Source organism: Alexandromys fortis, unplaced genomic scaffold (assembly GCF_014885135.2).
Source record: "Alexandromys fortis isolate MF-2015 unplaced genomic scaffold, M_Fortis_MF-2015_v1.1 scaffold_72, whole genome shotgun sequence".
Classification (NCBI taxonomy): Eukaryota; Metazoa; Chordata; class Mammalia; order Rodentia; family Cricetidae; genus Alexandromys; species Alexandromys fortis.
In genome coordinates this window covers 7123488-7144875 of record NW_026067969.1, presented here as the reverse complement: position 1 = coordinate 7144875, position 21388 = coordinate 7123488, and the positions used below count along the sequence as shown (strand labels likewise).

Sequence of the window (21388 nt, the reverse complement as noted above, 5' to 3'; positions counted from 1 at the left end):
GATCTGATCTCCAAAATATACAAAAAACTCAAGAAATTGGTCATCAAAAGAACAAATAATCCAATAAAAAATGAGATACAGACCTAAATAGTAACTCTCAACAAAAGAATCTAAAATGGCTGAAAGACACTTAAGAAAATGTTCAACATTCTTAGCCTTCAGAGAAATGCAAATCAAAACAACCCTGAGATTCCATCTTACACCTGTAAGAATGACCAAGCTCAAAAACATTGAAGACAGCTTATGCTGGAGAGGTTGTGGGGTAAAGGGAACATTTCTGCATTGCTGGTGGGAATGCAAACTGGTACGGTCACTTTAGGTATTGATACGGCGATTTCTCAAAAAAATTAGGAAACAACCTAATTAGGAAACAATCAAAATCTAGCAATACCACATGTACTCAACTATGCTCATAGCATCATTGTTTGTCATAGCCAGAACCTGGAAACAACCTAAATACCCCTCAACCAAAGAATGGATAAGGGAGATGTGGTACATTTACACAATGGAGTACTACACAGCAGAAAAAATAACAGCATCTTGAAGTTTGTGGAAAAATGGATGGATCTAGAAAACATCATATTGAGTGAGGTATCCCAGACCCAGAAAGACAATTATTACATTTACTCACTCATAAGTGGTTTTTAAACATAAAGCAAAGAAAACCAGCCTACAAACCACAATCCCAGAGAACTTAGACAACAATGCAGACCCTAAGAGAGACTTACATAGATCTAATCTACAAGGGAAGTAGAAAAAGACAAGATCTCCTGAGTAAATAGGGAGCATGGGGACCATGGGAGAGGGTAGAAGGGGAGAGGAGAGGAGAGGTAGTGTAGAAAAATATATAGCTCAATAAATACAATTTAAAACATTAAAAAAAAGTCTGTAGGCATCTAGAGTCTATCAAGAATGTGTGCAGTTCCTATGCAAATCCTAACCAGGGTTTCATGTAGCCCAGGCCAACCTCTAACTTACTATGTAGCTGAGTGTGATTTTGGGCCCCGACCCTCCTGCCTCCATCTTCCAGGAGCTAGGATTACAGGTGTGGGCCACCACACCATCTTTCTGTGGTGCTGGGGATGGAACCCAGGGCCTTGGGCATGCCAGATGAGCTCTCTGCCACCTGAGCCACATGCCTGGCTCAGATACCATTCATTCAAGGGCAGGACTTGACCATGGCCAGATTTATAATTATTAGCACAGGGCATTTTGAAACCATTTCACTATGGATACTGAGGGATAGCTGCAGACAGGGAACACAAATGCATATAAAAAGTATATGGTGTTTTACCTATCGATGGCACAGGAATATGTCAACCCTAATCTCCCTTCAGTGAAGACATGGTATTTTCACAAATTTTCCAAACAAAAGTGTTCAAATTGCCTCAAGTGCCTCCCCTCAGCCCATTGCCACCATCTTGGGGTCCAGGACTCACCCTGGACCACCAGCTCCACGTCTCGGTGCTCAGAGCCTGCCACATTGGTGGCCACACAGCTGTATTTCCCAGCATCCTCTTGCAGGGCCCGGTCAAGGTGGAGGCTGCCATCAGCACGGATAACATGGCGGCTTCCTGGAGGGAGCTGGTGAGGACAGGGAGACAGGAGTTTGGAAAGAGAGATTGGCACTCAAGTGGGTAGAAGCCACCCCCAGGAGCATCTATGCCACCCAGGCCTGTGGGGTACACTGGACCAGGAGACCAGGGACTGGTAGAAGAGCCAGCTGGGGTCAAGTGTGGCTTCCCAGCCCCCCCTTCTCTGAGACTCGCCATCTCCTGAGATCAGCAGGGCAAGGGGGACCCCACTTCTATGGTTCCACCGCTCCCTCAGCCAGCCAGTCAGGAAGGTAGGTGGTCCAGGGCTACTCGTCTAACGAAAGCTGTCCCGTGAGAGTTAGTAAGAAGAATGTGGAGTTGGGGCAGAGATCTTGGGCTGAGGGGCAGTGGCAGCCCTCCCATGCCACCAAGGCCCCAGGGAGAGAAGATACAAGCAGAGAGCACAGCCATGCAGATATGCAGAGAGCTTTACAGCTTTGGGGGCCTTCCCCAGGAGATCTACCAGAACAGAGTGGATGGGGGCAGGAGATGTCCAGTTGTTAAATCCTGCTGAGTTCTAGATCTTTCCAGGCTTTTCTAGATCTTTCTAGATTTGACCCCTTTGAACTTTCCCAGTCACTATCCCTGATCCCAACTGTACATTCTATACCCCCATACTTCCAACTGAGCCCCTAGGCCGTCTAGATCACAAACTGAGTGAGCCCAAAGGGGTCTCTCCGCACAGGGCAATTGAGCAGGGGTTTCACACAGTGCTCCCCGCCCTGAGTGTACAGAGGCCCATCTCGTCCCACACACCTGGCAGTCTGTTCTTGAGACTTCAGTGTTCAGAGACTACCCTGCAACTCCACAACCATATTTAACTGTACAGTCTGCAGAGCAGGTAGTGAGGCTAAAGAATGCTTAGGTTGAGTCCATGTGCCTTTAGGGTGCACTCTACGTGCCTTAGGATGCTCAGAGCTGCATCCTAAGATGCTCAGAGACAGCAGGGGAAGGAAGGGAGGGAGGGAGGGAGGGAGGGAGGAAGGAAGGAAAGAAGGAAGGAAGGAAGGAAGGAAGGAAGGAAGGAAGGAAGGAAGGAAGGAAGGAAGGAAGGAATGCATGTAGGCAGATGGACAGGCAGATCATGCCAGTGTTCTCTGCACAGGGCCGTCAGGACAAGGAAGCCAGTACTAAACATTGTGGTTTCAAGTTAAAGTTAGCAGAAGAAATCTTCCATGTCCCTCTAGCGTGGCTCACAAACTTGCTGCACACTGAGCATCCTAGGGAGATTTTAAAATAGACCTAAGAGTGGTGTGACCGTTGTCCTCAGAGGCTGTGACTCCATGGTAGAGTTGAGGCCAGGACAAACAACAAACTCCTGAAGAGTCTCTGAAGTACATCCACACTAGAGGGCACCACGGGAGACCATCTCAAGTTGGGCAGCGAAGGCATGAGAGGGGGTGATGCTCTACCTGGGACTTGAATGGGACTGGCAAAGTTTGTGTCAAGCATCCGAGGTAGACTATTTTAGATTATCTGACCTCTGACTCAACTGCCCAATTTGATGCAAACAGACTAATTGTGAGGGGGCTGTGTTTCAATAAAACTTTATTTAGAACAAAACTGACCTTGGGCCACATATGCTCCTGCCTCTGAGGTTTTTAAGTGTAGGCATCAGGGTCCAAGCCTAGCTTGACCACCTACTAGCTATTTGATTTTTAGCATGTGGCTTAACTTCTCTAAGCCTCAGTTTCTCTATCTGTAAATGGGGAAATGACAGATCCTTCTCCCCATCAAGGTGTGATGGGGATAGAAGATGAGAGCCATAGTCAGGAGGGACTTAGTGCCACATGCTCTGCCATTAGCCCAGCACGGAAAAAGAAGAATAAGAATTGTGACTGGAAAGGCGTTTGGTTGGCAGGAACAGCATGGGCGAGCACACAGACGCGTGGTTGTCTAGCCTGGTGGGAACAACCCGAGAGAGGACATAGTAAGGATGGGATAGGGAGATGAGGGGGTGGAGTAGCCAGAGGCTTAGAAATGCTGGAGCCTACAGGTGGCAGGTGGTCCTGGCAGGAACCCAATGTCACTGGAGCTATTCCTGGAGCCTGGTGGCTGGGTCAGGCCAGAAGCAAGGCTTGGGGAATAGGAAGAACAAGCCAGCTGTCTCCCCAAAGTGCTGTAGATGAACATGAAGTGAGGAGAATAATTTATAGTCTCAAAGGCACAGGGGTTACGAGAGTGAACAGAGGGAAGATTGAGCAAAGGCACAAGGAGCAGGGTGACAGTCTAGACAGTCCTGTGCCATGAACTGAAGAGATGTTCTGCTATGAGCTAGACCACAGGACACAGTTCTTCCCTGGAAACATAACAGCAGCTCCTCTCTCCTCAGACCCCATCCTCTCTCCACAGACCCCATCCTCTCTCCTCAGACCCCATCCTCTCTCCTCAGACCCTCATCCTCTCTCCTCAGACCCCATCCTCTCTCCTCAGACCCTCATCCTCTCTCCTCAGACCCCATCCTCTCTCCTCAGACCCCATCCTCTCTCCTCAGACCCCATCCTCTCTCACTGGGCATCAAGTAGACAGATGGAAGGACATTAGACGGCTACAGTTGCCAGTTATGCAGGCCACAGGTGATTCTGGGGGGAGACAGGACAGAGAGAAAGGAGGAAGAGAACATTCTAAAATGGGGTAGCTGAGAGGCCAAGGCTGAGGCGTGGCAGTGACGTTCCTCTCTCTGTCCACTGCCCACAGCCCACAAGGAAGCCCAACACTCACAGGCCGGCCTGCCTTGAGCCAACGTCTTTCAGGGAGGGGCCTCCCAGCCAGGATGACACAGGTCAGGGACACAGGCTGTCCCTCCAGGACACGGATGATGGAGGCACTGCTGGCGATCTGTGGGGGGGCTGTGAGACAGGGAGAATGTCAGTCACTCAGGCCTGAGAGACACAGAGCCACCCCTCGGTTCTTCCCTATGAAGCCCGCGACTACATCCAGACTAGAGAGGTTCGTTAGGTGAGGTGTGTACCCTGAGAGACCGCCCAAGTAGCAGGGGTACAATTCTGGAGATGCATTGGTCCAATGTGGTGGCTACAAGGAGCCCTTCTGGGCTTGGCTAGAGCACCTGCCTCCCACTTCCCACAGCTTCCAGATTCACCCACAGACCATGTCCAGTGACCACCAGCTGGGCCTCAGCCTGGGCCTTTCCAAACACATTGCGAGCTTCACACACATACAAGGCTTGGTCTTCGGGGGCTACTCCTGAGGGGAAGAATGAGGACAGCCATTGGGAGCCCACAGACTACCACTGCAGGTACACAGCCAGGCCCTGAATACATGCAAGGCAGGACCCGGGCACCAGCGGAAAGAAGGAGGATGCTGGACCTCAACTCACTCATCTGTGAAATAGGGACAGCGATGGATATGTGGCTGAGCTAGCTGCTCACGTGTGCTCCTCACATGACAGTGAGGGACAGCTGGTCGCTACTGAGGATGGTGCCCAGCTCACAATGGGATGACTCCCCAGAACCGCCAGCCCATAGGAGCCAGCATCAACCTGCCCATGGCCCTCATAGGCCCGTGTGTTTGAATGCTTGGCCCCGGTTGGAGGAACTATTTAGGAAGTACTAGAGGGTGTGGCCTTGTTGGAGGGGTGTCGCTGGGAACAGGCTTTGAGGGTTCCAAAGACTTGCACCATTTCCAGAACGCCTCTTTTATTTCCTCTTTGTGGATCAAGACATGAACTCAGCTGCTATTCTGGCACCATGCCTGCCTGTCTGCTCCCGAGCTCTCCGCCATGATGATGACAGACTCTTAACCCTCTGGAACTGCAAGTCCCAAGAGAAACCCTTTCTTCTGTAATTTACCTTGATCGTGATGTTATATCACAGCCATAGAAGAGAACAATACAGCTGTGCTGGGATCAGGGTCCTGCCCTCCTCACCCCTGCCGCCCAGCCCATCCCAGCCCTCCTCACCCCTGCCACCCAGCCCAGCCCAGCACTCCTCACCCTTGCCATCCAGGTCAACCCAGCCCTCTTTACCCCTGCCACCCAGCCCAGCCCTCCTCATCCCTGCCACCCAGTCCAACCCACCCCAGCCCTCCTCACCCCTGCCACCCAGTCCAGCCCACCCCAGCCCTCCTTACCCCTGCCACCCAGCCCAGCCCACCCCAGCCCTCCTTACCCCTGCCACTCAGTCCAGCCCACCCCAGCCCTCCTTACCCCTGCCACTCAGTCCAGCCCATCTCAGCACCCTTCTCTTACTTTGAAAGACCAAGACTCCTGAGTCCCGTTGCCCAGTTCTGCTGCCCCTCCCAGGCTCCAGGGCCTGGCCATCTCCACGCCGCCAGGTGACAATGGGGGGTGGGCGGCCTGTGGCCCGGCAGGTGAGGAAGACACTCTTGCCCAGCTCCACAGTGACATTCTGGGGAGGATCTGTCAATCTGGGTGCATCTGTGGGAAGAGTTTAGTCTGTGAGGAGCCCCATTGAGCTGGGACCCAGAGAATTGTCCATTACTCTGTTTCATCTCTAGGAACATCTTCCAGGCTCACCCACGAACTTAAGGGCCCTCCTCTGCACAGCTCCTGAGGTTAGCCCTGCCCACCTCTAGAGAGACAGTTATGGAAAGGTGGTGGCCCTCGCTGCATCTTGTGCTTACTCTCCATGGGAGCCTTGGGGGGGGGGCTGCTCTATGACACCATGCAGCGAAAACATTGCATTCCCAGCTGCAGTTCCTCCTAAGGAACCTGCCACCTGCAAGGAGCTTTATGGCCACAGGATCCTGAATATGACAGCAATGTGGCCAGGCTCACAGAAGGGGTTGGGGACATGACTTCCTCCCAGACTCCCCTATCTGCCTCATCTCCTCCTGAACCCTTAGTGGGTAGAGCTGGCCTGTGTTTGCCTGTGACATGCTTAACCCGAAGTCCAAACCCATCATGTCCATGGCCCTGCCTGTTTCAAGTCACCCCAAAGCTCACCCTCAGGTCTCCCTGGATCTCCACATTGCCCTGCACCAGGAATTGTTGGGAGTGAGCACGTAAAACATATGACCTTGTATTTGATGGCCCCAAGTAGGACGCTGGCTGGCGAATGTGTGTTAATAAGGCCCATAGGTCTACAGGCCCACAGGCTCACAGGCCCATGCAAGGATTGCCCATCATACAAGCCACAGAAACCTGAACAGAGCACAAAGGGTGGGGAGCTCCCTAATCCTCACTTCAGGCACCCCAGACTCTATTCTCCCAGGAAGCTGATGGGGTAGGCCTTTTCTGTAAGTACGTTGCTGCCTTCACCAGGAGGGGAGGAAGAATCGAGCTACCCCTCTTCCACTCAATAGAAACTTCACCTCCTGTCCTCCAGGAGGACCCAGATAGGACCCACCCAGACAGCCCAGCATCCCTGGTACTCTCCCATGTCCCAAAGCCACCTGCCCGGGAGGTCTGGGTTTCCAATAACGGAGCGAATCTAGAGTTGGGGGAAAGCGGCCTCCTCTTTCTTCTCCCGTCTCTCCAGACAACTGCCAGTTCAGAAAACATTAAATTTCCTTCCATGCTTTGGGATTAGGGACATTAAAGGGAAACACTTACATAACTTGGAAGATTACCATAAGACTCGAGACTGTGAGCCAGCTTCAGACAGGGTCCTTCCTCACTGGCTTTGTGGCCACCCAAGTGCAGAACCTAGCTGAGAGCCCTGGTTCCCAGAGATGGAGCTCCCCCCTCCCCTGTGCAGCCCCTGGTCTGGGTCCCCTGAAACCTGCTCTGCAGTGCTGACCATTGTGGGGACCAATCTCAAGCTCCTCCGAGCAGGCCCCAGGTCCAGAGCCATTGTCCCCCTACTCCCACCTCAGCTCTTTGATTCCTCTGTACTATTCCTAGCTCACCCTAGACCTGCCTGCTCATAACTGGACATGCATATTATTAAAATCAGATGCATTATGGGAAGGGATACACACATTAGAAAAATAATTATATGACCTAATCTGTCAATCAAAACAGAACTACACTCTCCCGCTTAGTAGCCAAGCTTCTTCTCTTGAACCCCATGAAAGGAAGCCTCAAACTAACTCTCTTGTGGGATTTTCTGGTTACTTCTATTGCTTTGCCATTAGTGTAGTTTCTGTGATATTTCTGCAAATCTGTGTGAGCTTTTATTTTGATTCCCTGAAGATAGCCCACCCTGGCCCTGGCCAGCGATAGAGAAACTCAAGGTCATCCTCAGCTACATTGTGAGTTTGAGGTCAGCCTGGACCACATGAGATCCAGTCTCAAACAACGAACAGCAAGTGCTGTGAACAGCCCAGTTCAAAACACAAAACTTGGGAATGGGACTCTGACACAAAGGGACACACTAGCCCTCTGGGGAGCCGTCCGCCTTCTAGAGCCCACGTCAGCCTGACAGGTCTGGGCATAGGAGACAGCCATGCAAACGTGTTGATTTAGCTGGCCATGAAAGCATGAGTCAAGGGCGTAATCTCTAGTCTGACACGGCACCCCATAGCAAGACCCTATTACAATCATCCTGCCATAGAGAGGCCAAAGTGGGACTCTCAGGGGCAAGCCACTTAGCCAAACAAGTGGTCCAGGACTCTTAACTGAAAAGCGCCATGCCTTCCAGGGAGGTGACTCCGTGGTGGAGCACTGGCCTAGCACCCAGATTCCTCTGGTAAGAAATTGTCGGGGGGCTACAGTTTACTGTACCACTGCAGTTTCCGGCTGGAAAAACGGGCAGGCCACTTTCCTTCCCATGTCCTACATGCTCCAAGAAGCCCATTCCCTGAGTCATAGTAGGAAGCAGGCATAGCGCCCACCTGCTCCCAGAGTCCGCCAGCTTGGCCAGGGCCACTGCACCACAGCTGCTGCCCGGATGGGCAGGAAATGTGGTTTCCCACTCTCACTGCCGGGCTGGCTTGCCCAAGACCCACAGCTGCCTGATATTCACCTCTGCCCTGCCCCGACCCCGGTCCATGTCCACATTGCCTCCTCCCTCAGAACTGGGGAGATGGTTCCAAGGTTTACAGCATATTGTCAAAGGAATAGAGAACCTCAGCCTAGACCCCAAAGTATAAGGGTCTGCTGAAAGCAATCAGATATGGAGCCAAGGCTAATGCCCACGGCAGTGCCACAGGTATTCTTCTAGAACCTTCCAGCCAAGACAATGTCGGCGTTTCATGTTGTGAACCTCCTTCCTCTCATGCATGCGTATCTCAGAAGCGTCTCGCCAAGGAGGAGGAGGAGCTTGGAGCTCATAGAGAGGAAGGATGCTCACACTCACCCTGCTGGTCTCTGACCAATACTGACCCTGAGCACCAGGGTCAAGTGCTCAGAGCTACATTCAGCACTCAACTCTGTCGTGCCTGGCTGCAAGGCCTTGGGCAAGCAATGTGCCTTCATTGTGTCTCATTTCCCCAGGTATAAAGGAGACACTGATGACCTCACACCTCCAAGGGTTGCCAAGGTTATATGAGTGTGAACCTGGAGCGTGCTCGGACGGCCAAATACCACAGGCGGGACAGCTCTTGTTGTTATTATTGGACTAAGAAGGCTCTTTGTCTATCTCATGCTGCTGAAGGCCAGCCACGGTGGTGACAGCCTAAGTATGAAGGTTCTTTCTACAACCTCTCCCTAAGCCCCCGGGACACAGCCAGGGAGTTCCCCAGGCTGGGGTGACCCCTAACAGGTAGTAGCTATGATTGTCTTCTACTTACAACCTCAGTTGGCTTGCCTTGAGGACTTCCGCACCAGCCTGGGATATCAGAGACCTTTTCTAAAAGTAAAACTCTCATGATTTAGCCATCGCCACAAAGCTTTGCGACCCAGCAAGAACTCACACCTGCCCCAGCTCCCTCTGGCTCTCCAAAGTGGTGGTCTGGGCTACAGATATCAGCTTCCTGGCTAGAGGCAGGCGAGGGAGGGGGAGTTAGGGGTGGATAGCACCAAGTGCACACTCACGTCCAACCACCAGCTGTATTTCAGCAGAGGCATCACCCAGCTCATTAACAGCTCTGCAGGTGTAGAGGCCAGCATCTCTCTCCTGAGCTGCAGGGATCCGCAGTGTCCCAGACTTGGAGCCTTCAGGAGCCAAAATCACTTCCAGACCCCCTAAACCAAAGATGGAAAGGCATTGGCCAGGGCCCTGGGTTGCTGGGTCTCAGGTTTCCTGATCCAAGGCTCCTATGTCAGCACAGGTCATGACTGGGTGCTTGGAGGTGGCTTTCCCCAGAGTCACAGCTCCTGGGCTGGTCCTAAGGCAGGCTGGGGCAGAGTCTTTTTTGTTGGGCAGGGCTGGGATTCGTACAGACTCTGACATGGCAAGCTCTTCCCACAAGGTCTCCACATCCAGACCTCCTTAAGGCCTCACACTTCTCAACCCAGGTCCCACTGAGGCTGGGATCTCCTTTTAGGGCACAGGAAAAGGCAGGAGGTGCCTGTGTGAAGACACCTCTCTCATGCCTGCCTTCCTGACATTTCTACTGGGTGTCTATGGCCCACGTTTCTCCTGTCCCCACATCTTGACACTCTTCTTCCGTTAAATTAAAAGTACACCTCACAGCACTTCCCTGCCAGGCGTGGGAAGCCCCATCCATCAATCAAGCTCAGCTAGGTATTAGCCCAGGCTTGCTCTAAACACGCATGCACACTCGTGTGCATATGCTCAATCCTCACACTACCCGTATCCAGATAAAGAGACTGAGGCTTAGGGTCCTGTAGAGGAAAGACATTTGACAACTCAGTGTGACTGGGCACTGCTGGGCTATGAGGTGTACAGGGTAGGGAGTGCTGGAACCAGCTGGCTCTCCTGAAACAAACCTTCCCTCCATCACCACCACAACTTCCTCGTTTGAAGTCCCTGCCTACCGGTGACCTTTCTGGAAACTGTAAATCCAGGACTCTGGTAGACACTTCTTGGGCTTCTCCCCATCAAACATACCTCGATACCAGATGATTCGGGGTGGGGGGACCCCAGACGCCACGCACTGTAGCACAGCCTCTTCCCCGACGGCTGTGAGAACCACGGCGTTGACCGCAGAAACAGAGGGTGGGTCTGTGCTGTCCAGAGGAGGAAACATGGGGATGGCTGCTCTGAGGCCAGATCTTCCCTAGCTTCCCCCCTCCACCTGCCCCCCACACCCCTGGCACCCATGTTTGTTTCCTTGGCCCAACTACCTGGACTACCAATCCCTTGCATGGGTGTTTTGTGTCTCCCCACCAGACTTTAAGTCCCATGTACGGAGCCGTGGACTCACAACTACACCCATGGAGCCTGGCATATCACAGACACTGGGGGTCCTTGAGCAGGGAGAAAGCAGTGTGTCCTGCGATAGGACGGCCCAAGTAAGTACCTGTGTAGTAGAGGGTGATTGTTTCCTCATCTGTGCCGACTTCATTAGCAGCCTGGCAGCTGTAGTTTCCAGCATCCTCTGGGGCTACTCCCTGAATGATGAGCGTTCCTTGGGCATCCACGTGGATTCTGGGGTTGTGCCAGAAAAACACATGACATATGGTGGCTCCATAGCCATATTAATATCAAATTAATATCACTAGTATCAATGAGAGTCAATGGCACTCAGACTCTGCCAGGTTTCTCTGGGTCAGTCATTTTTAACCCACAGGGCTCTTCTTCAAGGTCTGAACACCTGACTACCCAGGCCACACTGCACTCAATAGGCCCTTGAAAGATGTCAGGCAGATGCCACACCCCTCCCAGCTGAGATTCCCTCCCAACACCCTGTCCAGCTACTGCCAGGCTCTGAGTTCTCCTGCCACCCACTCACCTGCTGTCCTCTGGCAGGGCGAGGCCCTCACGGCTCCAGGAGATATGGGGTGTGGGATACCCTGATGCCGAGCAACTGACCCTCATCTCCACACCCTGGGAGACATGCTGGGACCTGGCATTGATGCTGACTTGAGGGGCCTCTGTAGATGAGAAGAGTCCTCTGACCAGCCTGGGCTCCCCACGCCAGCTCTGACTGACCCTCAGCCACGGTAGGGGTGCAGTGGAGAGGAAACACAGGTTCCAGAGGCAGAGTTCCCAGGTGGCACCCCTGGAGGTGGGGAGGCTTGGCACTAACCCGGTACCCGCTAGGGCCTCCCAGTCTGAAACTCTTGCTCTGGATAGTTGCTTTGAGCCGGCACCCCTGGAATTCTTGGGCATCCAGCAGGTGCCAGAGCTTGGGACAGTATGTATATCTCTGTGACCATGAGGTGAACCCCATGGCCTGCCCTAAAACTGACTCCAAAACTAGGTTCCTTTAATTGGTCACTCTCGGTCTACAGACCCAGTGAGGCTCAACCCAAATCCTCTAAAAAGGCAAATGCACCCACTTCTGTGCCAAGGAAGACAAAACTAATCAATCTCAGTCTTGTAGAGCCTAGACAGGTCCTCTTAACACACTCCCAGTACCAATAGAAGTTGCTGGCTCAATAAAGAGCACTTGCTGAGTTGCTGGGTCTTTTACGATTGGTGAACTGGCACTCCAGGGAGGAGGACTTGAGGAGGTTGAAGCCACACCTCATCCTGAAACTCCTATACAGATGCCCTTTCCTCTGCCTCCTCTACCATCATCCAGGCAGTATCCCCCAGCTATGCCCAAGCACATCTGACCTCTGAGCCCTCACCCTGCCCCAGCCCTAGTATGTTTAACCTCCAATAGTGAACATAACTTAGCTAGATGGAGACAGACTCTCCAAAGTTCCGAGGGAAAGCAGAGGGGGGAGCTTATGGTGTCCCCAGAGAACATGAGGTAGAATGCTGTGCTAGGGGACCAGCAAGAGTGGGAGGAGTCTCACCTCGCACCAGGAGCCAGGTGGATGCCTTTGTGACCCCATTGGCATTGCTGGCCACACACTGGTACTGCCCACCATCGCTGGGGACGACGTTGCTGACTTCCAGAGACAGGTCATGCAGCTGTGTGACTCGGCCTGCTGTGACTGGCAAGGCTCGCCAGTCCCGGACCCATGTCAGGTTGTAAGGAGCATCACCTAGTACTTGGCAGGACAGGATGGCGGTCTCCCCTGGGGACACAGTCACATTAGGTCCAGGGACCAGCTGCGGTGGAGGGTCTGCAAGGACAGAGGGATAGGAGGTATTGAGGGACTGGGGTAGGGAACAGCTGTCCCCTGTGACTCAGGACACGTCAGCCAGCAGAGCAGCCTGCATCTGCTCTCCATTCGGGGATTCTGGCCCCCGGGGAGATTGCGTGTCCCCCGTCACACTCTCCCTAGGGTGCTATCAAACCCTGGAGCTCTCCACAGCATGGACGTGCTCACGAGCCCCAGCCAATGTGCATCCAACAGCCCTTCTCAGATCTTCACACCCTCCCAGCCAAACATCTCCGCCAGGAAGAAACCGGCCAGGAGACGGGGAAACTGTGGGAACATCTCTGTCCTTCAGCAGCGTGGCCTACGAGCAGCCCGAGACAGACAAGGCCAGAAAGAAACGCCACTAAGTCTGTTCTCGGGAACACAAAGCACCAAAGTGACAAGATCAGAGACCACCTACTAGAAGAGCAGGACCAACAGGCCACATGCACCTACAAGAGACGAGAAAGTGTCCCAGTGTGCACGTGGGGGCTTGTGACCCCCACGCTTGGGAAGCAGGGGCAGGATTGCTGTGAATTTAAGACCAGTCTGTTTCACACACGGCCAGTTCCACCATAGCCAGGGCTACCTAATGAGACTCTGTCTCAATCATAAAAGAAAAAAGATACAATGTTATTTAAAATGCTTAAAAGTGACATTTGGAGACAAACAAGGAAGCTGAACTATAGATAAAATTAAGCAGTATCAAAATATTCATAGTGTGTGTGTGTGTGTGTGTGTGTGTGTGTGTGTGTGTGTGTATGTGTGTATGTGTATTCTGAGACTATGTCTTCCTCTGTGGCCCCTGATGGATCTGGAACTCATGTAGCCCAGGTTGAGCTGAAACATGTAGCAACCCTCCTACCTCAGCTTCCATTGTATCCGTCCCTGGCCAGGGGAACTCAGTTTAGCAGGGTGAGGCCATGCTTTTAGGGATATGTATTGAAATGTCAAGGTGGTTATAACTTAGTTTAATGTGGCTTTGCAGGAAGGTTAGTGTGGCCAGATATCAGCACACAGCAGAAGCGTCCTCTCCCCTACTCGCCATTTATAAAAAGTTGGCTCTCCCCTCAGGGGCTCAGACTGACTCGCTGTCAGTATGCGGAATCAGGTTGTTGAAATCTCCCATAGTCTCACTCCCCCCAGAATGTCTGAGAAGATGTTCCTTAGGGCAGCTGGGGAGATGGCTCCCTAGGAAAAATGCTTGCTGTCCAAAAATTAGGCCCCAGGTTTAGATCACCATTAAAATCCAAGCATAGTAGCACACGTCTGTAACCCCAGCACAAGGGGAGGAGACAGGGAGATCCCTGGGGCTCACTGCACCCCACCAGCCTCACTGAAATTTGCAGTCTTTCCTAGGTCCCATAAGAGATGGCGGGGCTCAATAGAGGGAGGACCTCCAACCCCTGCACACGTGCACACAGGACGGTGTCCCTGAGCAAACACACATATGCCACACACAAAGAGGAGTTCATCAAATGCTAGACTGAGGGGACTGCAGATGGCTTTGATCTCCTGGTTTATGTTTTCCCATCTTTCTGCCAGGGGCCATTAAATTGTATTTCCTTTCTTCGCTAGAGGATAATTTAAGTCTCTAACAAGGAAATACAATCTCATTCTGGGACTGTCTATGGTATCCCCAGCGTTCTAGAGCTCAGTGGTGACATCATGGCAGGAAGTCAGTCACCCTGAAAGAACACCAGGAAGATGACTGACATCAAGCCGGGCAACGGACACCTACAAGGCCCAGGTGGGGGTCAGTGTGTAGGTGATAACATGGATTGGCATGCTTTGAGAGAGAGACTGGCCCCAGGTGCCAGCAGGCTAGTACTCTGTCCCAGAGACGGAGAGTGACCGGAAGGAAACCCCAGCGGAAGGGAAGGAGCGCGGTGAATACAGAGAAAGGGTAGACCTGTGATGACAATCTGGGCATTGGCTTGTCCTGTCCCGGCTCTGCTGACCGCTATGCACTGGTACATGCCTTCCTCAGCCTTGGATGCCCGCGGGATCTCCCAGCTGCTGTTCCCTGATCCCCTGCAAAAGCAGCAGGCAGTGTGGTCACTCAGACCCTACCCAGAACCTCCCAGCCTAAGTGGGGTGAGCCCAGGCCCCCAAATCTTGCACAGAGGGAAGCCCAAATCCTCACTGAAGCTCAGTAAGATTTAGGAAAATTCCACAGCAGGGCGTGTGAGCTGAACTCATGCCTTGGCTTCTCTCAACTCTGGACTCTCACCCTAAGGAAAGGGTTTAAGGGGTCCCTCTACTCCTGACCCCAACTTCTGGGCTCACTCATGACGGGACCCACTCTCCCCATCCCCAGCAAGGCTGGCCAGGACGACAATCAAACTGAGCCCAGGTCTCTCTCCTGTTGCCCACTCTTTGAGATCTGTCTAGGGCACAGGAGCCCCGGGGCCATGGACAATTGCTGGCCATCAGTCACTCACTGAAAGTGCCGCTCCTCGCCCAGCCTCACTCCATCTCGCTGCAGCTGCAGACGGAAGGGGAGGGTGCTATACACAGAACAGGACACCAGCAGGGGCTGCTGTAGGTAACCGTGGATCCTGGGGGCCATGCTGACCAGCGGCACACCTGTAGGCAAGCACAAGGTTTAGAGCCCTGCTGTGCCATTACAGAGCCTGTCCCCAGTACCTTAGCCACACAGAGGCCCTTAGGAATAAACAGGAGGCAGAGGCTAGTCCAGAAACAGTGAGCGGTTCCATTCAGTGGCACGCAAGGCAGGTCACTTACCTCTCTGAACCTCAGTTTCAACCTCTCTAAAATGGGAGTGGGCCCTCCAAAGTTCAGGGACCATCAGAGAAAAGAAGAGACAGGGGAAGTGGGGAAGAGGATGTGCAAAGCTGACTCCAGGCATGACACAACCATTGCACTCACACACACACTAGATCTGCACTAGACTGGGCCTGTCAGCATCCTATCCTGGAGTGGAGAAGGCCTCAGGGGACCCCTCTCCTCTGTGAGGACTTACACACAGTTAATGGTCAGTGGATGAAAAGGAACCGTTTTCTTCGGTGTGTAGACATTGGTAAAATGCCCATGTCCTTATAAACAAACCCTCACTCATGTTCCCATAAGCAACCCCAGGAAAACTCATCAAGTTGTCCAAAAGAGACCTGAAGCCAAATAGGAAGTAGTCGGGAGGGGCCGGTGGAAGTGGGGAGAGGGAGAGAGATGGGGATGCTGGCGTGACCAAACCACATCATGGGTATATGAAATGACATCAAAAAACCCAGTAATACATAGTACTAATAAATACATGCTAAGAAAATGTTTTTAAAGTTTTGAGCAAAGGTTAAGAGATTGTAAACCAAATTAGTTTCAAGATGGACTCTACTTGGTATCATCAATAAGATACCATAAAATGGGGGTGATGATGGCCCTGTTATAAGGAACTGGCAACAACTGTCAGTGGGAACAACCTCACCATGGCTTCTGAGGAAGCCAGTTAGCAAAGAGACCTGCCTGGGACCAGCTCTGAGGTCAGACACTACCCACTGTGTGGGTAGGGCTATGCAATGGGCTCTTCTTTAGAGGCTCCAGTTCATCCGTATTTGTCCAGTGAAAAACAAGCCCAGTGGGAAGACGGCTGGAGATGTGACATTCGCGGCATTTTTGAGATAAAGCAAAAAACTTCAAGGAAATTCTTACAACTTGTGATGAGCCCTTAGGGACCTCTGTTGGACACTACTGGCCTCCTCACCTGACCCTCATCTGGGGATCAACAATCTCTTCCCCTGTGTTGTTTTTAGGAGGCCTCTGAGAAAGTCCCCAGCAGGGTCAGCTGCAGCCCACAGTGCTGGCAAGGGCTCAGTCCATGCGCTGCCTTCTTTGCACCCCAGCCAGAGGGGACAGGAGCCCAGTAAGATGCTCCAGGGCTGAGACAATGCACCAGACGGCCTCAGAGGCCAGGCTGGGGGCGGGGAGCATGGCGGGTGACATCATGCCCTGGGCTGTCTGCCACATCCCCAGGGAGAGGGGTGTCAGGCTTCCAGCCACGTCCTCAGCTGCATGTGCAGCCGCTACTCACCCCCGCAATCTGGAATTCTCTTCCAGACAGCTTGGTTACCCCTCTTTTGAGCAGAAAGGGCCCAGGCACCTGAGACCTACCACACACCTTCAAACCCAGAGCCAACCTGCTCTGAGACAAATACTAGCCTCCTCTGCTCTGAAAAGTAGGGAGGCAAAAACTATCCTGGTCCAACCCTGCCTGTTCCCATTGGCGTGGGCAATGGAGACAAAGCCCACAGCTGCATCTCAGGTCCCTGGTTCTATCTGAGGGGACAGAGGAGACAAGTCTCCCGTGATGAAATCTCTGTAGAAAGCTCCCCCTCAGACTGTAAAGGCAAATCACAGAGGCTCAGGAATAGCATTGTGGTGCAGAGGCCAAGATGCCCTAAGGCAAGAGTTAGGAAAGAAGAGGAGGTGTCTCAGCCAGAGGTCTTCAAGAATTGCCCTTGGTGGACATTATGCACAGCTTCTAGAGCTGGCCTGCTTTCCTGCCCTCCCTCCTGCCCTCCCTCCTGCCCTCCCTCCTGCCTGCCCTCTTGCCTTCCTTCCTGTCCTCCCTGCACCCTTATTGGAAAGGGATGGGGGACCACCCCACAAAGAAGTGTGGAATGCATGTCACTTCCAGGGGAAGGGAGACAGTGGGCCTAAGGAGGGCAACAGGGTCTGGCAATGAGGTCAGGTGGCCCAGGAAGCCAGGTGTCCCTGCCAGGAGCAGAGGTGAAGCTGGGAAATCGAAGACTTTCTCCTGCCCTAGGAGCTCTCTACCTTTGCGGCACAGGGACCAGAAAAAGCCATATATATGGGAGCCAGTATAGCAACATAGTGGCATCAGCAGCTGCTGAGTGTGGTCTCAGGCACCCCTGTATAGCTCTGTGCACACCGGATGCTGGAGTCCTTGGGACAACTCTGTCTCCTATGACCCCCTAGAACTTCCCTGTGGGAGTGCTCAGTGAAGGGCAGTCCCTCTGTCCACTTTTAAGTGGGACATGCCATACACATCAGGACTGCTACCAGTGGGCAATGGGCCAGTCTTGGCAAATGCTGGGCCCACACTTCCCTGCACCATGGCTTGCACTTTGCTTTGGGGGCCTCGGAACAAATAAATAATGGATGGATGGATGGATGGATGGATGGATGGATGGATGGATGGTTGGATGGATGATGGGTGGGTGGATGGATGGATGGATGACTATATGGATGAGAGGAGGATGAAAGGGTTAAACGACGGGTGGGTGGGTGGATAAAATGACGGATAGATAAGGAGCTAAATGACAGGTGGGTAAATCAGTGGATGCTGTTGGTTGGATGTGGCAAGGTGGGCAGATGGACACTGGGATAAATACATGTGGATAGATAAATAGATGGGTAGATGGATGGATGGGTGGATGGATAGGTAAACAGATGTGACTACATGGATGAGTGATCTGATGATGAATATATAGATGGGAAGATTGCTAAGCGGGTGGATGGATGGGTAGGTGTGTGCGTGGGCGGGCAGATGGGCAGGAAGGTGAGTGAGTAGGTGTATGGATGGCTTTGTTCTAAATCTTCAAGCTGAAGGTGATGTCTGGGTCATGTCGGGATTCATCATGACACCTAACAGGGCATAGCTGGCCACAGAAGCTTTGCCAAACTAATCTAGCCAGGAAATGCTTCCAGGAAGACAGGGCACTCACCTGGGGCCACCCCACTGTAGGAAACTCCAGAGACACGGAGGAGGGGATTTCCCTCATGGTCTTGGCCCTTCACCTTGAGATAAAAGCGCTCCTTTGGTACTTGGAAGGGTGGCCCAGCCCACAACTGGTGGGTGGAGCCATTGGAGAGAAACTGTGTGGGCAGAGTGAGGAGAGACTTCCCTGAGCTGTGTGAGAGTTCCACAGATTCAAGGTGACCAGGTGCCTGCAGGCCCGTAGAGTTGATCACCAGGGAGATGGGTACGCCTGCAAAGAGAGAGAGGGAATGAGCACTGGGCTCTGGGACTGTGAGCCGGACCCAGCCTTCTTGGTCCTCCTTCACCCACTCTGCATCCTCCCTGTGCCAGCTAAGGCTGTAGGTGGGGTAAGGAAGGACGAGCCCTGTGACGCTGTCCGTGGTCCTGAAACAACCGCTGCCTCTCCACTCTGCCTGCATTAGCTGTATCCCCTGCTTCTAAACCCGGAAGCATAGACCTGGACTGAGCTTTCACCATTTCCTTAGTTTATTTGGGAGTTTGGGTCAGGCCTCTTCCCCTCCCGGTCAATCACTGGTGTGTAGGCATGGTTTCCTCTAGTCAGCTCATGGCATGTGGTAGCTGCTTGCCCTAGTCCAGGCATCTAATATTCAGTTAGCCACAGACTCCCCAAGTTCTAATATTCCCATCATAGAGCCTAAGGCCAAGCACTCATTAACATTTCCAGTTTCTTTCTCCACCCTCTTCTTCATCCTACACATCCTCCTTGAAGTCCTGGTGATTAATCCAAAGCCTTTGCAGGCACATTGCAAGCCTTTCACCACTAAGCTATATTCCTAACCTTATTTTTATTTAACTTTATATGTGTCTCCTCCTTTTCACACAGTTAAAATGGCTTTTAAAGAAAGAAACATGGAGTCTGCATATGGCACAGAAGACTCTACAAGTGAATTCCGGGGCAAGTCAAACATGCATGCACACATACACACTACAGCACACGTGGTCAGAGAACAACCTGTGGGGGTTGGTTCTCTCCTTCCACAGGGTAGCTTCCAGAGACTAAACTCGGGTTGTGAGGCCTTTATCCATTGAGCCATCTCTCTGGCCCACTTCTTTACTTTTTATCTTAAGTCATGGTCCTGCCAAGTTACCCAGCAAGCCTTGAGTTTGCAATCCTCCTGACCTTGGATCTTGGGTAGCTGGATTATAAGCCTGAGCCACTGGGTCTTGCTTAGAGTGTCCTTTCTCAGCTAGCTTGTGGGAAGGACTTCAGTTTCTCCACTTCCCTTGATTTCTTTCTACAAAGTAAATACCAAATGAAGCCCCAGGCTCATCACACACCAGTGAGGGACCACCACCTCCAATTTTGCCTCCTCCATATGATCACTAAGACACTTTTGATAAGCCAGCAGCTCACTGGCACCAGTCCCTTCTCTGAATTAGCAGGGTGCAGACAAGATGTCACCGAAGAAAAAGGAAGAGAAAAGGTAAAATGTTCACCTTACCACCATGAGCGCCTGAGTTCAACACCCAGAGGCCACTGGGCATAGTGGTGCACACAATTCTAGTGCTGGGGAGGTAGAGCTATATAGTGGTACACACAATCCTAGTGCCCAAGGGACAGCTAAACTAGCCTACTTGATGAACCCAAGGCAGTGAAAGACCCATTTCAAAAAATAATTTATTGGGGCTTGAGAGATGGCTCAGAGGTTAAGAACACTGGCTGCTCTTCCAGAGGTCCTGAGTTCAATTCCCAACAACCACATGGTTGCTATATATAATGAGCCATCTATAATGAGATCTGGTACCCTCTTCTGGCATGCAGGCACACATGGAGGCAGAATGTTGTATACATAATAAATAAATCTTTAAAAAATAATTGATGGTTGGGGACTAGAGAGGGGACTCAGAATTTAAGAGTTCTGGCTGCTCTTCCAGAGGACCCAGGTTTAATTCTCAGCACCCACATAGCAGCTCATAACTGCCTGTAACTTCAGTTCCAGAGAAACCGGTGCCTTCTTTTGGGTTCTGTGGGCACTGCATACACATGGTGCACATATATGCAGGCAAAACACCCATACACAAGAAATTTTAAAATGAAACAAAAACAATTGGTGGCCTGTGCCTGAGGAGTGATCCTAGAGGAAATCCTCTGACCTTCATACACACATGTACCCAAACATACTTGAACACATATACACACAGGAAAATAAGAAGGCAGGAGAAGTAGTGACTCAACAACAAAAGGAATCTTCAGGACCACTTTGGTGGCTGGAAGGATGCTGGGGAGGTAAATGTCACCTCCTGGGTTGATGGAGAGGAAGCTGGCTCAGAGTTGGTTTGTCACCCTGTGGTCTGGAACAATAGCCCAGCAGGACCCATTCCGCAGTCACCATGGCTCACAGTTAGCCTGCCTTGATCCTCCCACCACCTCCCAAAGCCATCACCTTCCTCAGAGCTCAGGGCAGGTACCTTGTAAAGGCCATTCGATGGTGTGGTTGAGGTCCAGAGAGGGCTGCATGGAGAAGCCGGCTCGGAAGTTGATGTTGCTTATGCCTGATATTCTCACTGAGTGGCGGCCACTGCTGTACACCTAGAGCAGGTCCCCACCAACCCATGTCACCAGAGCATCAGGCCTCAGATGCCACTGGCCACGGCTGGTAAAGCCCACGCCTGTAGCTATAGCTTTTTAACCTTTGTAAACACATGGGCAAGGTGCCTGCCCTCCAAAGACACAGAAGTCCGGTTGACCCACTCTCCTTCTGGAGGCTTCTCTTTCTGCTCTCTCCTAACTCCTGCAGGCCCTGCCTGTTCTCCTGCTTGTCTACCCTCCTACCACACCTTCCCTGGAGGCTCTTGTCTCAGAGACAGGCAAATCTGGAGCATCAGGTGGTCAGCACAGTCTTCACCTGCAGCCGCCACTACAATGCCCCGCACCCCATAGTCTAGTCAATCATCAGGAGCTCCTGCTCCTCCAACAGGTCATGCCTGTCTCTTGCCTGACTTCCAGCATCTTCCAGATACAACAGTCTCCTGTCAGCTCTGTCTCTCTTAGTTGTATCTCCCAAAGTC

General features: G+C 52.2%; 1 protein-coding gene across 3 annotated transcripts in view; it reads right to left on the bottom strand.

The window, feature by feature from the left end:
- Window positions 1-21388, bottom strand: part of Hmcn2 (hemicentin 2) — a 152281-nt gene that overhangs the window by 100863 nt on the left and 30030 nt on the right. For all 3 annotated transcript variants that reach the window (XM_050155359.1, XM_050155357.1, XM_050155358.1), the window contains exons 7-19: window positions 20789-20909; window positions 18324-18587; window positions 15066-15210; window positions 14534-14655; window positions 12331-12603; window positions 11316-11457; window positions 10884-11011; window positions 10472-10585; window positions 9493-9642; window positions 5803-5991; window positions 4704-4799; window positions 4317-4444; window positions 1440-1584 (exon numbers count right to left, since the gene is read on the bottom strand). In XM_050155359.1, the coding sequence (XP_050011316.1) occupies window positions 1440-1584; window positions 4317-4444; window positions 4704-4799; window positions 5803-5991; window positions 9493-9642; window positions 10472-10585; window positions 10884-11011; window positions 11316-11457; window positions 12331-12603; window positions 14534-14655; window positions 15066-15210; window positions 18324-18587; window positions 20789-20909 (2017 nt within the window). The remainder of the gene's footprint in view (window positions 1-1439; window positions 1585-4316; window positions 4445-4703; window positions 4800-5802; window positions 5992-9492; window positions 9643-10471; window positions 10586-10883; window positions 11012-11315; window positions 11458-12330; window positions 12604-14533; window positions 14656-15065; window positions 15211-18323; window positions 18588-20788; window positions 20910-21388) is intronic.